Source organism: Colius striatus, chromosome 16 (assembly GCF_028858725.1).
Source record: "Colius striatus isolate bColStr4 chromosome 16, bColStr4.1.hap1, whole genome shotgun sequence".
Classification (NCBI taxonomy): domain Eukaryota; kingdom Metazoa; phylum Chordata; class Aves; order Coliiformes; family Coliidae; genus Colius; species Colius striatus.
The window spans coordinates 17380541-17395802 of NC_084774.1; the positions used below are offsets into that span (position 1 = coordinate 17380541).

General features: G+C 48.4%; 1 protein-coding gene across 1 annotated transcript; it reads left to right on the plus strand.

Annotated features, from left to right (window-relative positions):
• Window positions 1-5114: 5114 nt before the first annotated feature.
• OCSTAMP (osteoclast stimulatory transmembrane protein) lies at window positions 5115-9013 on the plus strand. Its single transcript, XM_062009373.1, has 3 exons — window positions 5115-5324; window positions 6211-7255; window positions 8675-9013. The coding sequence occupies exons 1-3, from the start codon at window positions 5281-5283 to the stop codon at window positions 9011-9013; spliced, it is 1428 nt and encodes a 475-aa protein (XP_061865357.1). The 5' UTR covers window positions 5115-5280.
• Window positions 9014-15262: the final 6249 nt, after the last annotated feature.

Here is a 15262-nt window from a genome sequence, read left to right on the forward strand (position 1 = left end):
ACATTTGTTAGCACATCACATCGTCCTGTTTGCTCTATAGGTTGAGAGGAGAAAAGCAAAGCCCAAACCTCCCCCTCCCCTAGCACTACCCCATGATCTGGCCAGTTGGTTCCCCAGGAGGGACAGAAGGACTTTTCTGTCCCAGTCTGAGCCAAAACAGAGCCCTGTTAAGCAGAGGAGCAACGAGACTGGGAAGTCTCCTAGCCCAGCATCTCAGGGCTGTGTACTAAGGAGGTGCAGCCCCGGCAGCTGCCTTTGCTGGGAGTACCCTGTACTACTGTCCCACCTTCCCAGGGCAGCTTCGTGGTGTCTGCACACTGTGTTTGAGCACCATCCTTCTGCATGGATGCTCCTTGTCATGCCTTAGTGAACATGAGCTGAATGGGGAAAGGAAAATTGCTCCTTGCAGTTCCCTTTCCCAGCTGGCTGTCCCATGAACAGCACACCATGGCTGTCCCAGGGCCAGGGAACAGGCTGTACCCTGCGTGGCCAGGCACCGCAGGAAGGAGTCCTGCTGTCCCTAGCGAGAGCTACTGCTGCAGGGGATCACAGTCACTGGAACAGAGCTGCCTCTGTCCCTGTAGCCCAGAGGACAGGCAGTGAGGGCCTTTGGATCATCTAGTTTGGAGGCTCAAAGGCTAATGTCCAGTCCAGCTCCATTGCAGCTGTACGGGTCACAGATTTGCTTACGGTCTCAGCTCTGGTTCAGTGCATCCTGGTCAAATCCAGCAAGGAAATTTTACTTGGCCATGAAAGCAGAACCGAGACTACAGATTTTGTGTAGAAGTCTCCAAAAATCACTTCCAGCATCCTGGCACATCTGTGGCACTGTCTGTCCAGAAAACAGCAAGTATTTTCACAAATATAGTCAGAGAAGGCGTGTTATCTCTCTGTCAGATGTGGGGAACCAAGGCAGAGAGTGCACCAGCCAGTTACTCAAAGGTCACACACCTGGGAAAGGTATGAGGAGCACCTGGCTCTTAACCTCTGCTTTAATCAAAGACCTGGCTTCTGCCAGCTTTATCAGCAGCCTCTGCATTTCCCAGGGCTCTCCAGAGGATCTGCTGGTGCTTGGCTTTTACGTGGAGGTTTTTATTTGAGCAGAGATATTTAAGATTTAATATTTCTGAAGTTCAAGGGTGAAGGGGTCTGCATGAATAACTTCTCATTCCATTTACTGCTGCTACTACTAACGTTTGCCACAAGCAGCTTTTTATGGTAAGTCAATGCCATTATTCCTGAAGGCTCTGTGATGTGAGTAGAGATATGAAAATCCCCAGGAAAGAGCATTTCAAGTGCTGTATTAACCTTCTATAACTTGGACTGTGTTATTTTAAAGGAACTTTGCCTGCCTATGCACTGTTTCTCTAGGAATGTGAAAATCCAACAGCCATCACAAAAGCCATTCACATTAGCAGCCTGCTTCTGAATTTTAATGAACAGGAAATGTCACTCACACATTGAAATTCAACATCCAGAATATCTCTGCTTTACTCCTTTGATGTTCTCCATCCAGTCCCAGACCCACATCCACATGTTCTCCTGAGACACTTGGAGGGAAAAAAAGCATTCTGGTTTATTTACAGTAGGAAAGCAATTCATAGTATCTTTTCTTTTCCTCCCAGAAGCATTCAAATTGCTTTACAAACTGTTCACACAGAAGAGCTGGTATGTGGGTCTTTACAGCAGTGAGTGATTCTGAGGCTGTGCTCAGCCACTTTGCACCTGGCATCGGTGTTGGTAGTTCAGGAGAGAAAGACTCTGGAAACAAATGATGGGGGAAATTCAGCTGTTGCAGTTTAGACAGCCTTATCTCATTTATCCCTCATCAGTCACTAGAAGGCTATTGCTGGGATTTTTTTACATTTCTGTAGTAGAAATCTAAGAAGACATGACCTGCCTCTGTATCACCATCAGTTCCTCATTTGCATGTGATTTTAATAGGCAGAGAATCACCACACCCTCAATTTCTTGAGTTGGCAGAACAATGTGATCAGCAGGTGCTCCTCATATTGCTGTGGAGAAATAGCTTCAGTCTTAAATCATCCCTTTTTTTAACCCTTTATTCACCTTTTTGTGCTCCCTCCCACCATTGTCACCACTGAGGGGCTGCCCTGTTGCTACAGGCTGAACTTGCAGGTGTCTTGGGCTGCCCTGAGATCTACTCTGTACTGCAGTCTGCAGAGCAGGAATGGGTTTAAAATCTCTGTCCTGGTGGGTACAAGCTCAGTCACCATCCAGAGCAAAGCCAAGCTATGATGAAAATAGAGTTGAACCCTTTGGTGTCTTCTTATATTTACAGCAAACTAGTTGCAAGCATGTGGATGTCTGTCTCCTACTGTAGTGTTAAAAAGTCTAAATCAGGGATGTTAGAACATTTTAGAGCTTGAGCTTTTCAGAAGCAAAGCCCTTTTATATCACATGGGAGCTAAGCCACAAGATCGCCAGTGACACGGGGTGGGAAAAGGCACTTGGGAGCATCCTGGAGGGACACAGCATGCGTGTCCCCAGCGCTGGCTCATCAGCCGCCCGTTTCCCCTTCGCTATCTCAGCTTGCCTAAAGCTCTCCCACCCACAGACTTCCTTCCTCAGTTTCTGAGCTGAAACGAGGACAGACCCCGAGGTCCTTTACCAGAAAGTGACCGCAAGATGTCACAGTTGCTTTGCCGAGACGGGCGGTCCCGTCCGCTCCCTCCACGGTGCTTCGGCTCGCTGTAGACACACGCTTCTAGCTCATCTTGGGTTTTCTTGGCAAAGCAAGCTTGTTCATTATGTCCCGGGGAAAGTCAGGCATTGATAGTTCTAGCTCATTTAGAAGTTAGATTTAGGAGAGTCTAGTCTGCAGAGATCAATTCTGAGTTGAACCAGAGGGGAATCTAAGTTTGCCTTTGCACACAAACACTTTGTCTTTGCATAGAAACACTTCTTTCTGCTGCCTGGGCAAGCACGGTTCCACCACAGGCTTCAGCTGCCCTTTGCCAGATGATACAGCAGGCTCAGAAAACACTCACCACTATGTTATGGACTTGAGGATTTTTTTCTGTTCTTTATTGCTAGCATTGTTGTGTGTGTGTCCCACAAAGCTGCCTGCTTAGCCTGGATGGGGTCCCAGGGGCTGATGAAGTCAGTCAGCTGCGAAATATACCAAGAAAAAAAGTTTAATCTCAGAATAGCAACTCGGGAGACTCTGATGAGTTTGGCAGAACACAGCTATGGGCCTTTGGGGGTCGTCCTTTATGGTCTGCAAATTGAATTGAGGACCTCATTCATGGCCTGTGCAAGCAATTCTGTGAAAGCTCCAAATAAATGGCACCTTCTGATCCTGGATGGAGCCAGAGTTCTTCAATTGGTGTCTGTGCTCCAGGGCACCAGGAGGACATCTTTGCAACAACTCTAGAGCTCTAGAGTTGCAGAGAGTTTTTGCAACATAGAGTTGTTGAGCAGAACAAGGGCAGAGAGGACTGTGCCTGGTACATGCAGGCAGAGGTTTGCTCTGCCTGCTGTGCTCATGGTTGCTCATCCTCCAAGGACCGCCACTGCTGTGGGGTCCAGCCATGTCCCTGGGGAAGGTGCTGCTCTCCGGCTGCTCACGAGGCAACAAAGCTGGGGAAGGAGCTGGAGCACAAGTGTGATGGGGAGCAGCTGAGGGAGCTGGAGGCTTTTAGTGTGGAGAAGAGGAAGCTGAGGGGAGACATAAGCACGCTCTGCGACTACCTGACAGGAGGCTGCAGTGAGGTGGGTGTTGGTCTCTTCCCCCAACAAGTGATAGGACAAGAGGAAATGGCTTCAAGTTGCACCAGGAAAAGTTTATATTGGAGATTAGGAAGAACTTTTTCTCTGAGAGGGTTGTCAGCCCCTGTGCCAGGCTGCCCAGGGAGCTGGGGCAGTGCCCATCACTGGAGCTATTGAAAAGCCGTGGAGCTGAGGTGCTGAGGGACATGGGTTAGTGGTGGGCTGGGCAGGGTGAGGGGAGGGCTGGGACTCGATCTTAAAGGTCTTTTCCAACTTAAAATGATTCTATGACCAGAGAGCAAAACCCTATGTGCTCCATCCCCAGGGACTATGGGACAGGACAGACCTCCAGCCCTCTGCCCTCTCCCTCCCGGGGGAGCAGGAGAAGCTCTCAGGTCCCGGCAGTTCCCAGCTGGCAGGAGGGCTCTGTTCAGCTCTGCATGGGACAGTGGATCTGTCTGAGGAGTGGGCTCAGTGGCAGCTGTATGGGCTCTGTCACCTTTGCCCACAAGTAGTGTCTTTGTGTGAGTGTCTGGCAAAGGGGCAGGTTTGGTGGGAGCCAGGGAAGCCTCCCATAAGCCGTGTGAGGGGATAGGCAGCTGTGTGCCAAGAAATATGTGCCAGCTGATCAGAGGAGGAGGAACTGGCTTCATTGGAAATGCAATTAAGGAGCAAACACTCCAGACTTGTACTCATCTCCTGGAGAGGTAGTTTGGTGGCTGGAGCTCTGTGCTCTGTACATCCATGGAGTCAGGTGAGTCAGTCCCATGGGGACCACAGGTCCCAGCTGGTACATCTGGAGGCTTCTGAACACTTTGGGAATCCTGCCTGTGGCAGGGCTGTCTTTGCAGTGAATTTGCTGGCTAAAGGGAATTGAGAAAAGGTGAAGTTTAAAGTTTTCTCTTCCTCTGCCATGAGAGGAGCCTTTAAGCAGGTTTTGTACCCTGCATACAAGCTCACAGTTTCAGCAGGGAGCAGCAGCCTGCCAGAACATATGAACAACTATCAGCACATAGTTTACTATATCCTACCCTGCCTTTTGTGCCATGATTGAAAGAGGAAAAGCTTCCCTTCTCTCTGAGAGAAATCCCAACCTTGTTGCTTGCTCGTGGGCAGTGAGAGGAGAAGTCAGCTGGGATGAGACAGCTGATTTCCCCACAGGGGATGGTGACACCCCGTATTCCATGTGACGCTTGTTCCATCTTCCTCAGTTCATATGTCATTGACTCATTTTTTTTCAGCTATGTGTCATGAAAATAAGCCTTCTTTGCAACAACAGTAAAACCAGAAGAAGTGTAAAGCCCAAGCAGTGTTGTGCCTCCTGGCTCTGTCCTCTAGTGGGGTTATTCCCTGGGCTTCACTCACCAAGCTTGCCCACTCACTCCAGGAATTGCCAGCATTGCTGATCTGAATTGCTCTAAAACATCTTTGCATTTTGGGGTTTAGGTTTTTTCCTGGCTCCCTGCTGCCAGCTGCCTTGATTTCCTACCCTGCATCTCCCAGCAGTTGCATCCAGGACCTTCTCTCAGAGCAATAAGGCACTGGAGCATGGAGAGTTTTCAAGCAAGACTGAGGCATCTCTCTGCCACTGGGTATGTAGTGTCTGTTTTAATCCTTTCTTCTGTCTTGATAGCTGTCAATCAGCCTTTTTCCACTGAAAAACCTCCTTTGCTAGCCAAAATTCTCCCTCAAAGGACAGCTGAGACTGCTGTTAGTGGGAGGAGATGGAGATCTGCTGGTGGGGTTTAATCCCAGGGACATGCTCCTTTTCCTCACCAGGTTTTCTGATCTCTGGAGAGTCACTCCAGATGTGAGGCCTGAGAAATGATATTCCTGCCTAAATGTTTGTTTTCATTAGACATTTAAATAGCTTTATGGGACATTTCATCCTGACCACAGTGGCCAAATTCTTATCCTTGGAGATTTCCTCTGGGGCTGCAGCTTCAATGTAAATCTGTTTTCCTTGATTAGTTGTAGATTTGTCACCCTCAAACCTGTGGATTTGTGTTTGGTCTCAAGAGGCAGAGAGATCAGAAGTTCCCACTCAACTGCCTCTTAACCATCGAACCCCTTGTAATTACAGAGCTGGCCTAACAATTTCCACAGCAGTCAGGAGCCTCTTCTTTCCCCCTCCAGCATCCTCTAAATCAGCTCTAAAGGCACTCTTGGCCACTGCCAATAGGTTAAACCCTCTGAATGACTGTGATTCTTATAGAAAATAAGTGCTTTCCTGAGCTTGCATTAGAGGAGGAGCAGCTGCATTGTACTTGGTATTTGATCTGTCGAGAAATGCCTTGAACTTCCCTGTCCTGCATGCTTTTAGGGAAGATCTCTCTGCTAACCTGCTACTTAGCTTAGCAGAGGAGTGAGACCAGAGGCACTTAGAGAAGGATATTACATAGCCCCATCTTAAGAAAGTCCTTTAATGAGTGTATTTCTGTACTTCTGCTAACACCTAGGTACTTGTACTTTTTCCAGGACGAGAGCCTGTGTTTACTGTGAAGACTTTCTGTTCCCAAAGGTATGCAGGACCATGGCAGAACTATGGTCAGTTTACTCCAAGCCCATCCCAGCAAACAGCAGAGAGCTGTGGACTTTGTTTCTGCAGTGTTCCTGCGTGACAGTGGTGATAGGAGGCCTCTTTTACAACTGGCTCTTTGCTTCCTTGGAGTACTCCTGGCATCTCTCCATTGCAGTGGCTGTCTTCTTCAGTCTGCTCCTTCTCCTGACCCTTTTCTTGGTGCATCCTGCTCGCTGTGTCTTCAGTATGATCATGCCCACGTTAGGGACTAAGCAGGGCAGGAAGCTGCTCTTGTCAACCTGCACCATGATAGTGGTGGTCAACATAACACCCAACATCATAAGCAACATTAAAACCATACTGCAGGTTATCAAGTGCATCTGCAAGAATTCCTCTGAGAGTCTTTTGAACTCAACTGCTCTGCTAGAGACAGCTTCCTGGGAGTTTGGGGATGAAATCCAAAGAACCATTAATTCTATTAATATTTATAGGCCTATGAATGGACATTTTCAGTTTTCATTGCTTAAGAACAGCTCCTTGATTTACCAACAAATGCACCTCGCTGGCGAGAAGATTGGGAGGGATTTTTTGGCTGTTGATGCACTGGTCAAAGGCTCTGTACGAATAGGCAACAGGCTGGTTGCTGGCTTCTCCATGCTCTATCTCTGCTTTGAATCCACCTGCTACTTGAAGAGGTATCTCACCAACATCCGCTTTGACAATTTCTACCTCACCCAGCAGCTGGAGCGTTTAGCTGTGGACAACAAAGCGGCTCATCTGCTGGGGAGCTCATCCAAAGACCTCATTCGACCGACAGGCTGGAAGTTGTCTCGGGAAGAAGCGATGCTGTGCCTGGTGCAGGCCATGCTCCTCACCGTGGCCCTGATGCTGATGCTGATGGTGGTGGCCATGGACCACTTCACGTTCCGAGTGGCAGACACGGCAGTGAGAAAGGCAGCTCAGTTCTCCGTGGTGCCTGTTGCTATCAATATCAATTACAGTGTGAGTCCTGGGGTGCCCCGTCCTTCCCTTTGCAGGGGCCCTGTTGTGCATCACGTCCCAGGAGGCTGTGGTGGGGATTACAGCCTTTGTGGCCTTAGTTAAGCAATCTTGACTTCCCTCCTGAGCAGCAACACACTTCACAAGACTTGGTGGGGGGAGGAGTTAGAGGCACTGTCTCAGTTGCTCCTTCAAGTGCACCAAATAGCAGCATATACCCTCTCTAAATTACAGCTCCTTGGGAGTGAGGAGGGGAGCAAATAGTGCCTCGTGCTGCAAAGGCACTGCTTAGCGTGTGTCAGTCTGACATCCCTGGATCTCCAGGTCCCTTCCCTGGGCAGGGTGGAGGGACTGAGGTCCTTGAGATGGCAGAATCATAGAATCTTTACAGTTGGAAAAGATCTTTAAGCTCATCAACCAGTCACCTCACACTGCCAAGCCCATCACTAAACTAAACCATATCCCTCAGCACCTCAACTATGTGCTGCTTAAATATCTCCAGGGATGGGAACTCCACCACCTCCCTGGGCAGCCAGGGACAGTGCCTGACACTTTTTCTCTCAGGGAAGAAGTTCTTCCTAATCTCCAATCTAAACCTTCCCTGGTGCAGCTAGAGCCCATTTCCTTATGTCCTATCCTTCATCACTGGAGAGAAGAGACTGACCCTCACCTCACTGCAGCCTCCTGTCAGCCTCCTCTTCTCCACACTAAACACCCCCATTTTCTCAGTCCTTCCCCAGCACCCTTGCGCTCCAGACCCTTCACTAGCTTCACTGCCTGTCCCCCTCCCCACAAAGGGGGTGCAAGCACAAAAAGGAACTGGAATCAGATGAATATGCTTTTCAGCTGTAAGGAAGTCTCCTCATCATCTTTCACTGGCCATTCTTTTAAGGAGAAAGCCCTTCTCACTGGCTTCATTGCCACCCTGTGCAATCCATTTCACAAACCACCCCATTTGCTACCTATCTTTTGTCTGGACTAGTTGTGGTTTAGTTTTTAAGATTTCTTCTTCTGCCATGCACTCCCCAGCCCCAGGGTTCTTTAGCCCAAATACTTGTTTATGAGGAATTTACAGTAAAACATCCAGGGCCTAGAAAAACTCTAATATTCATAAATACAGCCACTATTACTGCTGTCTGGATTAGGTCTTTCATTGTAAATCTCACACAGCAAATACCTGTTATGATGTCGAATAGCAGATAAAGATGATAGATAGAACTGGGTCTCACCGTGCCAAGTGCTCAGCACATACACATCATGCTGGTTTTCTTGCTCAGCCTCAAGTATCCTTACACTTCAATGCCCTCCTCTTAATGTACCCAGGCACAAAGTAATGGTGATTGTACACCCCCAGGCTGATGTTTTTGTAGTACCCAATCGTTTTTGGTTTGTTCATACCCTGTTTAACTCTCTTCACTTCAGGCTAAAATAGAGATCTTGCCCGAGCTGTTGAAACTTCTACAGCTTCACACAGAATCAACACTTCACGACTTTGAAAAAAGCTACCACCATCACCTGATCTTCAGCTCAGCCCACTGTGGGATCAGCCCCCCAACACCTCCCAACCCCTCTCTGCTGCTCGTTGTGGGGCTTCTCTTCTGCATCCTCTTCGCCACCGTGTTCCTGGAAGCCTTCACACACCGCCTGTGCAGGAAAATCGCCGGCTCCTTCTTCCAGAGCTGGGAGGAGAAGCGAGCACTTTATCTCTTCAAGAAGCTGTCCAGGAAGCACGAGGAGGAGCAAAACTGTGTGAGGAGCTAAGGGTGCTTTTGGAAATACAAGGGATGTGTGAGTCCTGTGGCAGCGACTGAGCACACAGGCTGCTGCAGTGGCATCGCACTTTGAGTTCTCCTGAATCAAAAACCAATACCAACCAACCAACCAATCAACCAAAAAGTGAAATGCCACATTTTGTGTTCATTTGAGAAAAATTGGATAAATTTACCCTTTTTTTAAACTCTAGAAGTCAGCTGTTGCAGGAATGGTGGGAGGGAGCTCATATGACTTGATGTCTGCAGCATTAGGCAAGGTTAACTGGGAAATGTGTGGGAGTTGGGAGTGGAGGAAGAACTGATTTACTTCCATGATGGAAGAAGTATGCACTTCCTTTCTTTCTCAAGTTATCCCTCAGGCAGCAGGAAAGGAGATTCATTTGAATTTAGTATTTTAATTTCCAAGGAGTTCTTCTTTCAGGTTTCGTGCACAGAAACCTGAGTAGACTGGGCAAATATTAGCCTTTAGCAGATAGTTTATTTGGTGAGTATTACACCAGTTTCAGCAGGTTCATTGACAGAGAACCACAGGCAGCAGAGTCCCTATTGCCTACCTGCGTCTAGAGGTCAAATCTCCTGCCCTCGTTTGGATGCCTGCCTTGTTCCCCAGGTGCCATCCATCTCCCCAGCCTCAGGACCATCACACATGGGTTTTTTGTTCTAATAACTATATAGAAACCAGCAAGGGAAGAATTTGGGTTTGGAAGGTGAACACCTTGTGAGGCACTGGTGAGGAGGTGAGGTTTGTTACTTAGAAAGGAGGATAATAATCATCGTGGTGTTACACTGTACTGAGAAGTGTCATCTTGCTAGTGAGACAAGGTTGTTTTCAAATGTAGGGAGGCAAAAGTCCCTTTGATACCCATTATGGTTATTTTAGAGGCAAAGTACTGATGTTAAAATGTGTGTGTGCTGAAGGCTGAGATGCTTGAATGCCACTGAAAAGATCAATGTCCATGGAAAGGTGTTAACACGAGAGTACTGCTGCTTGAGTTGATGCCATCAGATGTAGATCTGTATTGTACATAGTTACGAGATGAATCTGTTTTGAGGAGAATGGGAATGTTGAAAGCTAGCTCTTTGCCATTATGCAACTTAAGCCAGAGCCCAGATTTTCATGTGAGAAACTAAATGCAGGGAACTGTGCCAAATCATATCATAGAATCATAGAATGGTAGGGGTTGGAAGGGACCTTTAGAGATCATCTAGTCCAAACCCCCAGCTGAAGCAGGTCCACTTAGATCAAGTCACACAGGAATGTGTCCAGGTGGGTTTTGAAAACCTCCAGAGAAGGAGCCACTTTGGAGGCAACCTCAGGCAAGAAGAGCTCTGAGTGGTTTCCAGCCTGAGGGACCAGTGAGAAGAGTCACGAAGAACCCATAAGTATGGATTTAAACCTGAAGAAGTGTTTTGCAGAGGTGACATCCAGGGCAGCCTGCATGGGGTGGGCAGAGGGCACCTGCCAGCATGGCTGGAAGGAGCTCAGTCCCTGCAGTAACTTGCTTTTTCACCTCCCTAGGAGCTGTTAGCAGGACCTGGGGAACAGAAATGGGAAGGGAGTCACTGAGAAGCAGAGGATGCTCTGACAGTCCCTCCTTTGGCATAAGCAGCTTGTGCAGTACATCAGCCACATCCACCCTGGTGCCAAATTGGGCTGTGTTTTTTCCCCTGGGCATAGGGGCTGGTGGGAGGCAGAGCTGCTGGAAATTGCTTTGCTCTCCTGAGGGGTGTTGTTCCTCAGCAAGATAAAGACATGACAAAACACAAAGTGTTACCCATTAAGGAGTCATATTATGAGCTTGAGAGGTGAGCTGCCTTGCCAGAGTTTGCTTAATGGTGCAACAGAGAAATACTGCACACATTCAACCATCAGGCAAAGTTAATTTATTCACATTTCTCTATTAAGGAGGACTAATTTACAAGCCTCATTATTTGCTAAGGGATTTTCATCCTTCAGAGCCCCTCCACACTCCCACTCTCACTTCTGCTCATCATGGCTCTCATTGCCTTTGGTTTTGCCCAGTACCATCCTCTGTTCCCCAGGCAGAAGGGAGGTAAGTGAGGCTTTGCCCCATGTCTCTTCCACATGTGACCCCTCAGTGGGAAAGGAGTGGGAATGGGGAGGAAGCAATGGAATTATCCCAGAAGGCTGCTAAAAGCCAGGATGGCCATACAGAGGGTCATCCTCCAGGCACCCTTGTGATTTCCAGGACTCTGCACATCACTGATTTCTGAAGGTGATGAAAGACTAGAACATCAGCTGACTCTTCAGGCACTCAGAAAAGCCCAAGACATATCATTTCAGCCAGTGCCTTGCAGAGGTCAGGAGATGTCAAGCTGTTCCAGCTGAACCTTCTGTAATTCCTCATCCAAGTGGAAACAGCTGGTGAGATCCTCTCATATCTGAGAAGGAAGAGGAGCCAATTCTATGAATTTCTTTCACAAGTGATTTGTGGTATGACCAGTCAGGGGTAATCCATGGCTTAGATAGGAAATTTGCCATTGAAGTAGGTTGAGAAACTGAAATGGCCAAGTTCAAAGGCTGAAAGCTTCCTCATGCATTAGTGAGAAATAAGCTGCAGCTGTTCTGACAATAAAGGGGGAACTCTGCCAATTACAGGAAGGAGCAGGTCATAGCCCAGGGCTTGGCTAGGCTGGGCTGAGTCACCTTTTCCTTTTACCAGTGGAGAGGAAAAATTGCTCCACGTGCCTGATGCTTTGTGCTCTGAGCTAGCACAGCATCAGCAATGCCACCTTCACAACCCTAGTTAGGTGGGTAATACAGGGTGGGGGAACTTTGGCCCCAATGAGCCCTATTCTAAAATAAAGGGTGCCTAAAACCAGTGTGGGCTTTGGTCTCTCAGGAGCAGCTGATGTTGCAGGTGAGGTCCTGGGCTCCACTGGAAATGGGTACAAGGCAGCTGACTGGAACAATAGAAAAAGAGGAAATGGCCTCAAATTGCCCCAGGGGATGTTTAGGTTGGACTTTTTCCCTGAGAGGGTTGTGAGCTCCTGTGCCAGGCTGCCCAGGGAGGTGGGGGAGTGCCCATCCCTGGAGCTATTGCAAAGCCCACACTGAGGTGCTGAGGGCCATGGGTTAGTGGTGGGCTGGGCAGGGTGAGGAGAAGGCTGGGACTTCATGACCTTAAAGGTCTTTTCCAACCAAAATGATTCTACAGTTCTGTGAAGGAGCATTCTCCAGCATTAAAACCAATTCACCTGAGAGCAGGAAGAGTTTTTCCCTCTGGCTGGACACTAGATTGAGCAGTGCCTGCAGGAAAACCTGAAAAATGATCAAACCCCACAGTCAGTTGAAACCCTTTGAAACCACTAATTGGGTGGAGGTGGCTGCCTAGCAGCAAGAGCTGCTGTAGTTCTACCTGCTGTGTTTTGGGACTAACCACATTGGCAGAATCTGTGGGGAAGTCATCATCCATGCAGCACTGAGGCATGAAGATGGATGGATTACAGACACTTGTTTGGGGAAGCATCTGCAACAGCAGGACCAGAGAGGTCCCAAACAAGAGTTTTCTCTTACACTCATCATCTTCCATGCTGAGTGGGAAACCAAAGAAAGACTGGGACTCTTGGGGTTTCTCCTTCATTGTCCTGCCCTGAAAGCCAATGCCTCCACCTGCCCCTCTGGCTTCTTGCTTGTCCAGACAGAATTCCTCATGGATTGGGCACAGCAGCAGCAGCAGCAAGGGTTGTGAACCCTGACTCGATGCTGTGGGCGATGCCTTGAGCCCTGGAGGGACCCCGCGGTGTGCAGGTGATGCTGTGGGTGCTGGGCTCAGCAGGAGGGGAAAGGGTACTTGGGGCTCCTTCTCCTGTGGCTGAATCCCCTCCAGGCAGCCACAACTGAGCCAAAGCCAGGGCTGCTGGGGATGTGGGGCAGGGCAAGGAATCTCTTGGCATGCAGGATGACAGTGTTTGTTTTCACAGGCTTTGTACAGACACACTGTACTCACTTGGCTTTGCTCAAGCCACACGCAGCAGTTTAATAGTGAGGAGAAAGTGGCACCTCAAGAGCTTCCCAAGGCATCCTTTCCCACACCATTATTCTCTGCAGAGCTGCATAAAGCCCCAGCAGTTTGCTTCATCACACTTATCAAACCAGTTCAATGCATATTACTGTGGAGTGGTTTTTCTTTTTTGCTATTCAGGCTGCATATCTAAGAGCTCAGCCCTTGCAGGAGCTGCCTGGAGCAGAGGCTGAAGGATGTATCCATTAAAATGTTAATAAAAACAGCTCACAAATAAAGTATACTCAGAAGTAATGACTTAATTTGTGATGCTCCTGGCTGCAGAAGGCAGATGGTGGACATGGGGGACTGGGCCTGCAGCCCAGAAAGGCAACATCCATCACACAGCTCCAAAAAAGAGCAGCCTAATTCCTCCTTTGTTAGTAAAAGTTTACACCTGTGACCCAAGCTGACCTCCTGACACTCTCCTGCATCAGTGGACAACTGCTGCATTGGCCCTTTTGTGCAGTATTTTGATGAAAAGCCAACTGCACAACGCTGGCAGAGGGAAGGCAAAGTGGTTGCTGCTCTGAGAGTAACAGGTTACCTCCTCCCTTCTGGCTCCAGGGGATGAATCTGGTTTTGCAATGACTCTGTGGTGCTATGTCTGAGGAAGGATCAGCAAATACCACCTATTACTGTATTAAAAAATCTTGCCTTTTTACTCTTCAGTGCACAAAGCCTAGTGCTGTTGGCAGGATGCCTTCTGAAGTCTGCTCCCCATCATCCCTGCCACCAATGGCACAATCTGCTCTGGAGATGTTGCAAAGTCATGGAGCTGAGGTGCTGAGGGCCATGGGATAGTGATGGGCTGGGCAGGGTGATGGAGGGCAGGGACTTGGTGATCTTAAAGATCTTTTCCAACTAGAATGATTCTATGGTTCTATTCAGGAGATAAACCATCCCTGCTGTCATCTGGGGCTGGGGAAACATTGTTTTCCCATAACAATGTTGTCATGAGCTTGGTGCTACATTAAATGGTCAGAGCTCCTTAAGCCTGGTACCACCAGGCAGGTTTTGCCATTAGACATCTGCTGCCCCCATGGGAGATGCTGCCTGTCCCATTCCTAGATCCAAGAAACCACAGATATTCATTCTTGTATTCGAGCCTGAACTGGTTTTCATCCACAGAGAGCTACATCTGTCTCTCCCTTCCTCTTAACCTTTTTCTTTTCTTTCAGTCTTCATCCACAAGGTTTTCCAGAGGAGCTATATACTGTTTCTTTCCACATCATTGGCACTGATGTGATGCAGTCCAGATCTGTGAGCTGGTCTGTGTGAGGCTCTCCAGCAGCCACATCCCTCCAGGGATGTTTCTCTGCTCAAAAGTATCATTATAAAACTAGCAGCTAGTTAATTTTTATATGCATAGAACACATACCCAGGTCGATTTTGCATCTTTTAGACTTATTGACGGCGGCCTTTTTGCTTGGGTTTGATCTCCAAGGGCATTAACCCATAAAGCCTCAAAGCCATTTGCTTCTAGCCTGTGGCTGCAGAAGATGTGAAGACAATTCTGACAGGACTTCCTCTTCTCTCTTTCTAGGTAAGCAATAATGCTGCTTCTAACTCCTACCCTATCTCTTACAGCACCTGTCAGCCCTCAGGCTGCTCTGACGAGGGCTGAGCACCTTTCTGCTTGCTCCATGCTGGGCTGTAGGGGTGGAGAGGAAGAGAACTTCCTCACTGTTCAAAATATGGCTGTTCCCCAGGGCCTCAAATCCTGTAAACCAGCCCCTCAAATCACCTGTGGCCTCTTCATGATTCAGCTTCTCCATGCTCATTGGCACCATGTGGGTACAGTCCCTGTGCCCCAGCTCTAATAGCACAGGTTTTATGAGTTTAGCATTTGTCAGTTATGAAGCACCTGAGACTGGAGAGGTGTTGATTACAGATTAGGGTAAGAAGATTGCTTCCTCCCAGCTTGGTTTACTAAATACATGATGCCTCAGAGTTCTTTTCTGTCTATAGGACTAAATGAGCTGCCCAGCAAGGCCGAGTGAGAGGGATGAACTGCATGGGGAGCATGAGGAGATACTGAAGCTGTCACTGAACTTCCCAAGCACCCAGACCAGGCACAGTGCTGCTAACCCAGCCATGGGGCTGCATAGCCACCTCTTCCTAGAAACAACCCTGCCACAGCCAGCACCCAGGGATGTGGCCGTTCCATTTGGGAATCCCCAGGAGATTAAGAACTCTCCTTCCTGATGTTT

Excerpts from the sequence above, each read along its gene's own strand:
- OCSTAMP (XM_062009373.1), top strand. The coding sequence starts at position 5,281 with ATGGAGAGTTTTCAAGCAAGACTGAGGCATCTCTCTGCCACTGG. Across the intron at positions 5,325-6,210 it reads AGGCATCTCTCTGCCACTGG|GACGAGAGCCTGTGTTTACT; the intron begins GTATGTAGTGTC and ends TACTTTTTCCAG. Across the intron at positions 7,256-8,674 it reads CTATCAATATCAATTACAGT|GCTAAAATAGAGATCTTGCC; the intron begins GTGAGTCCTGGG and ends TCTTCACTTCAG.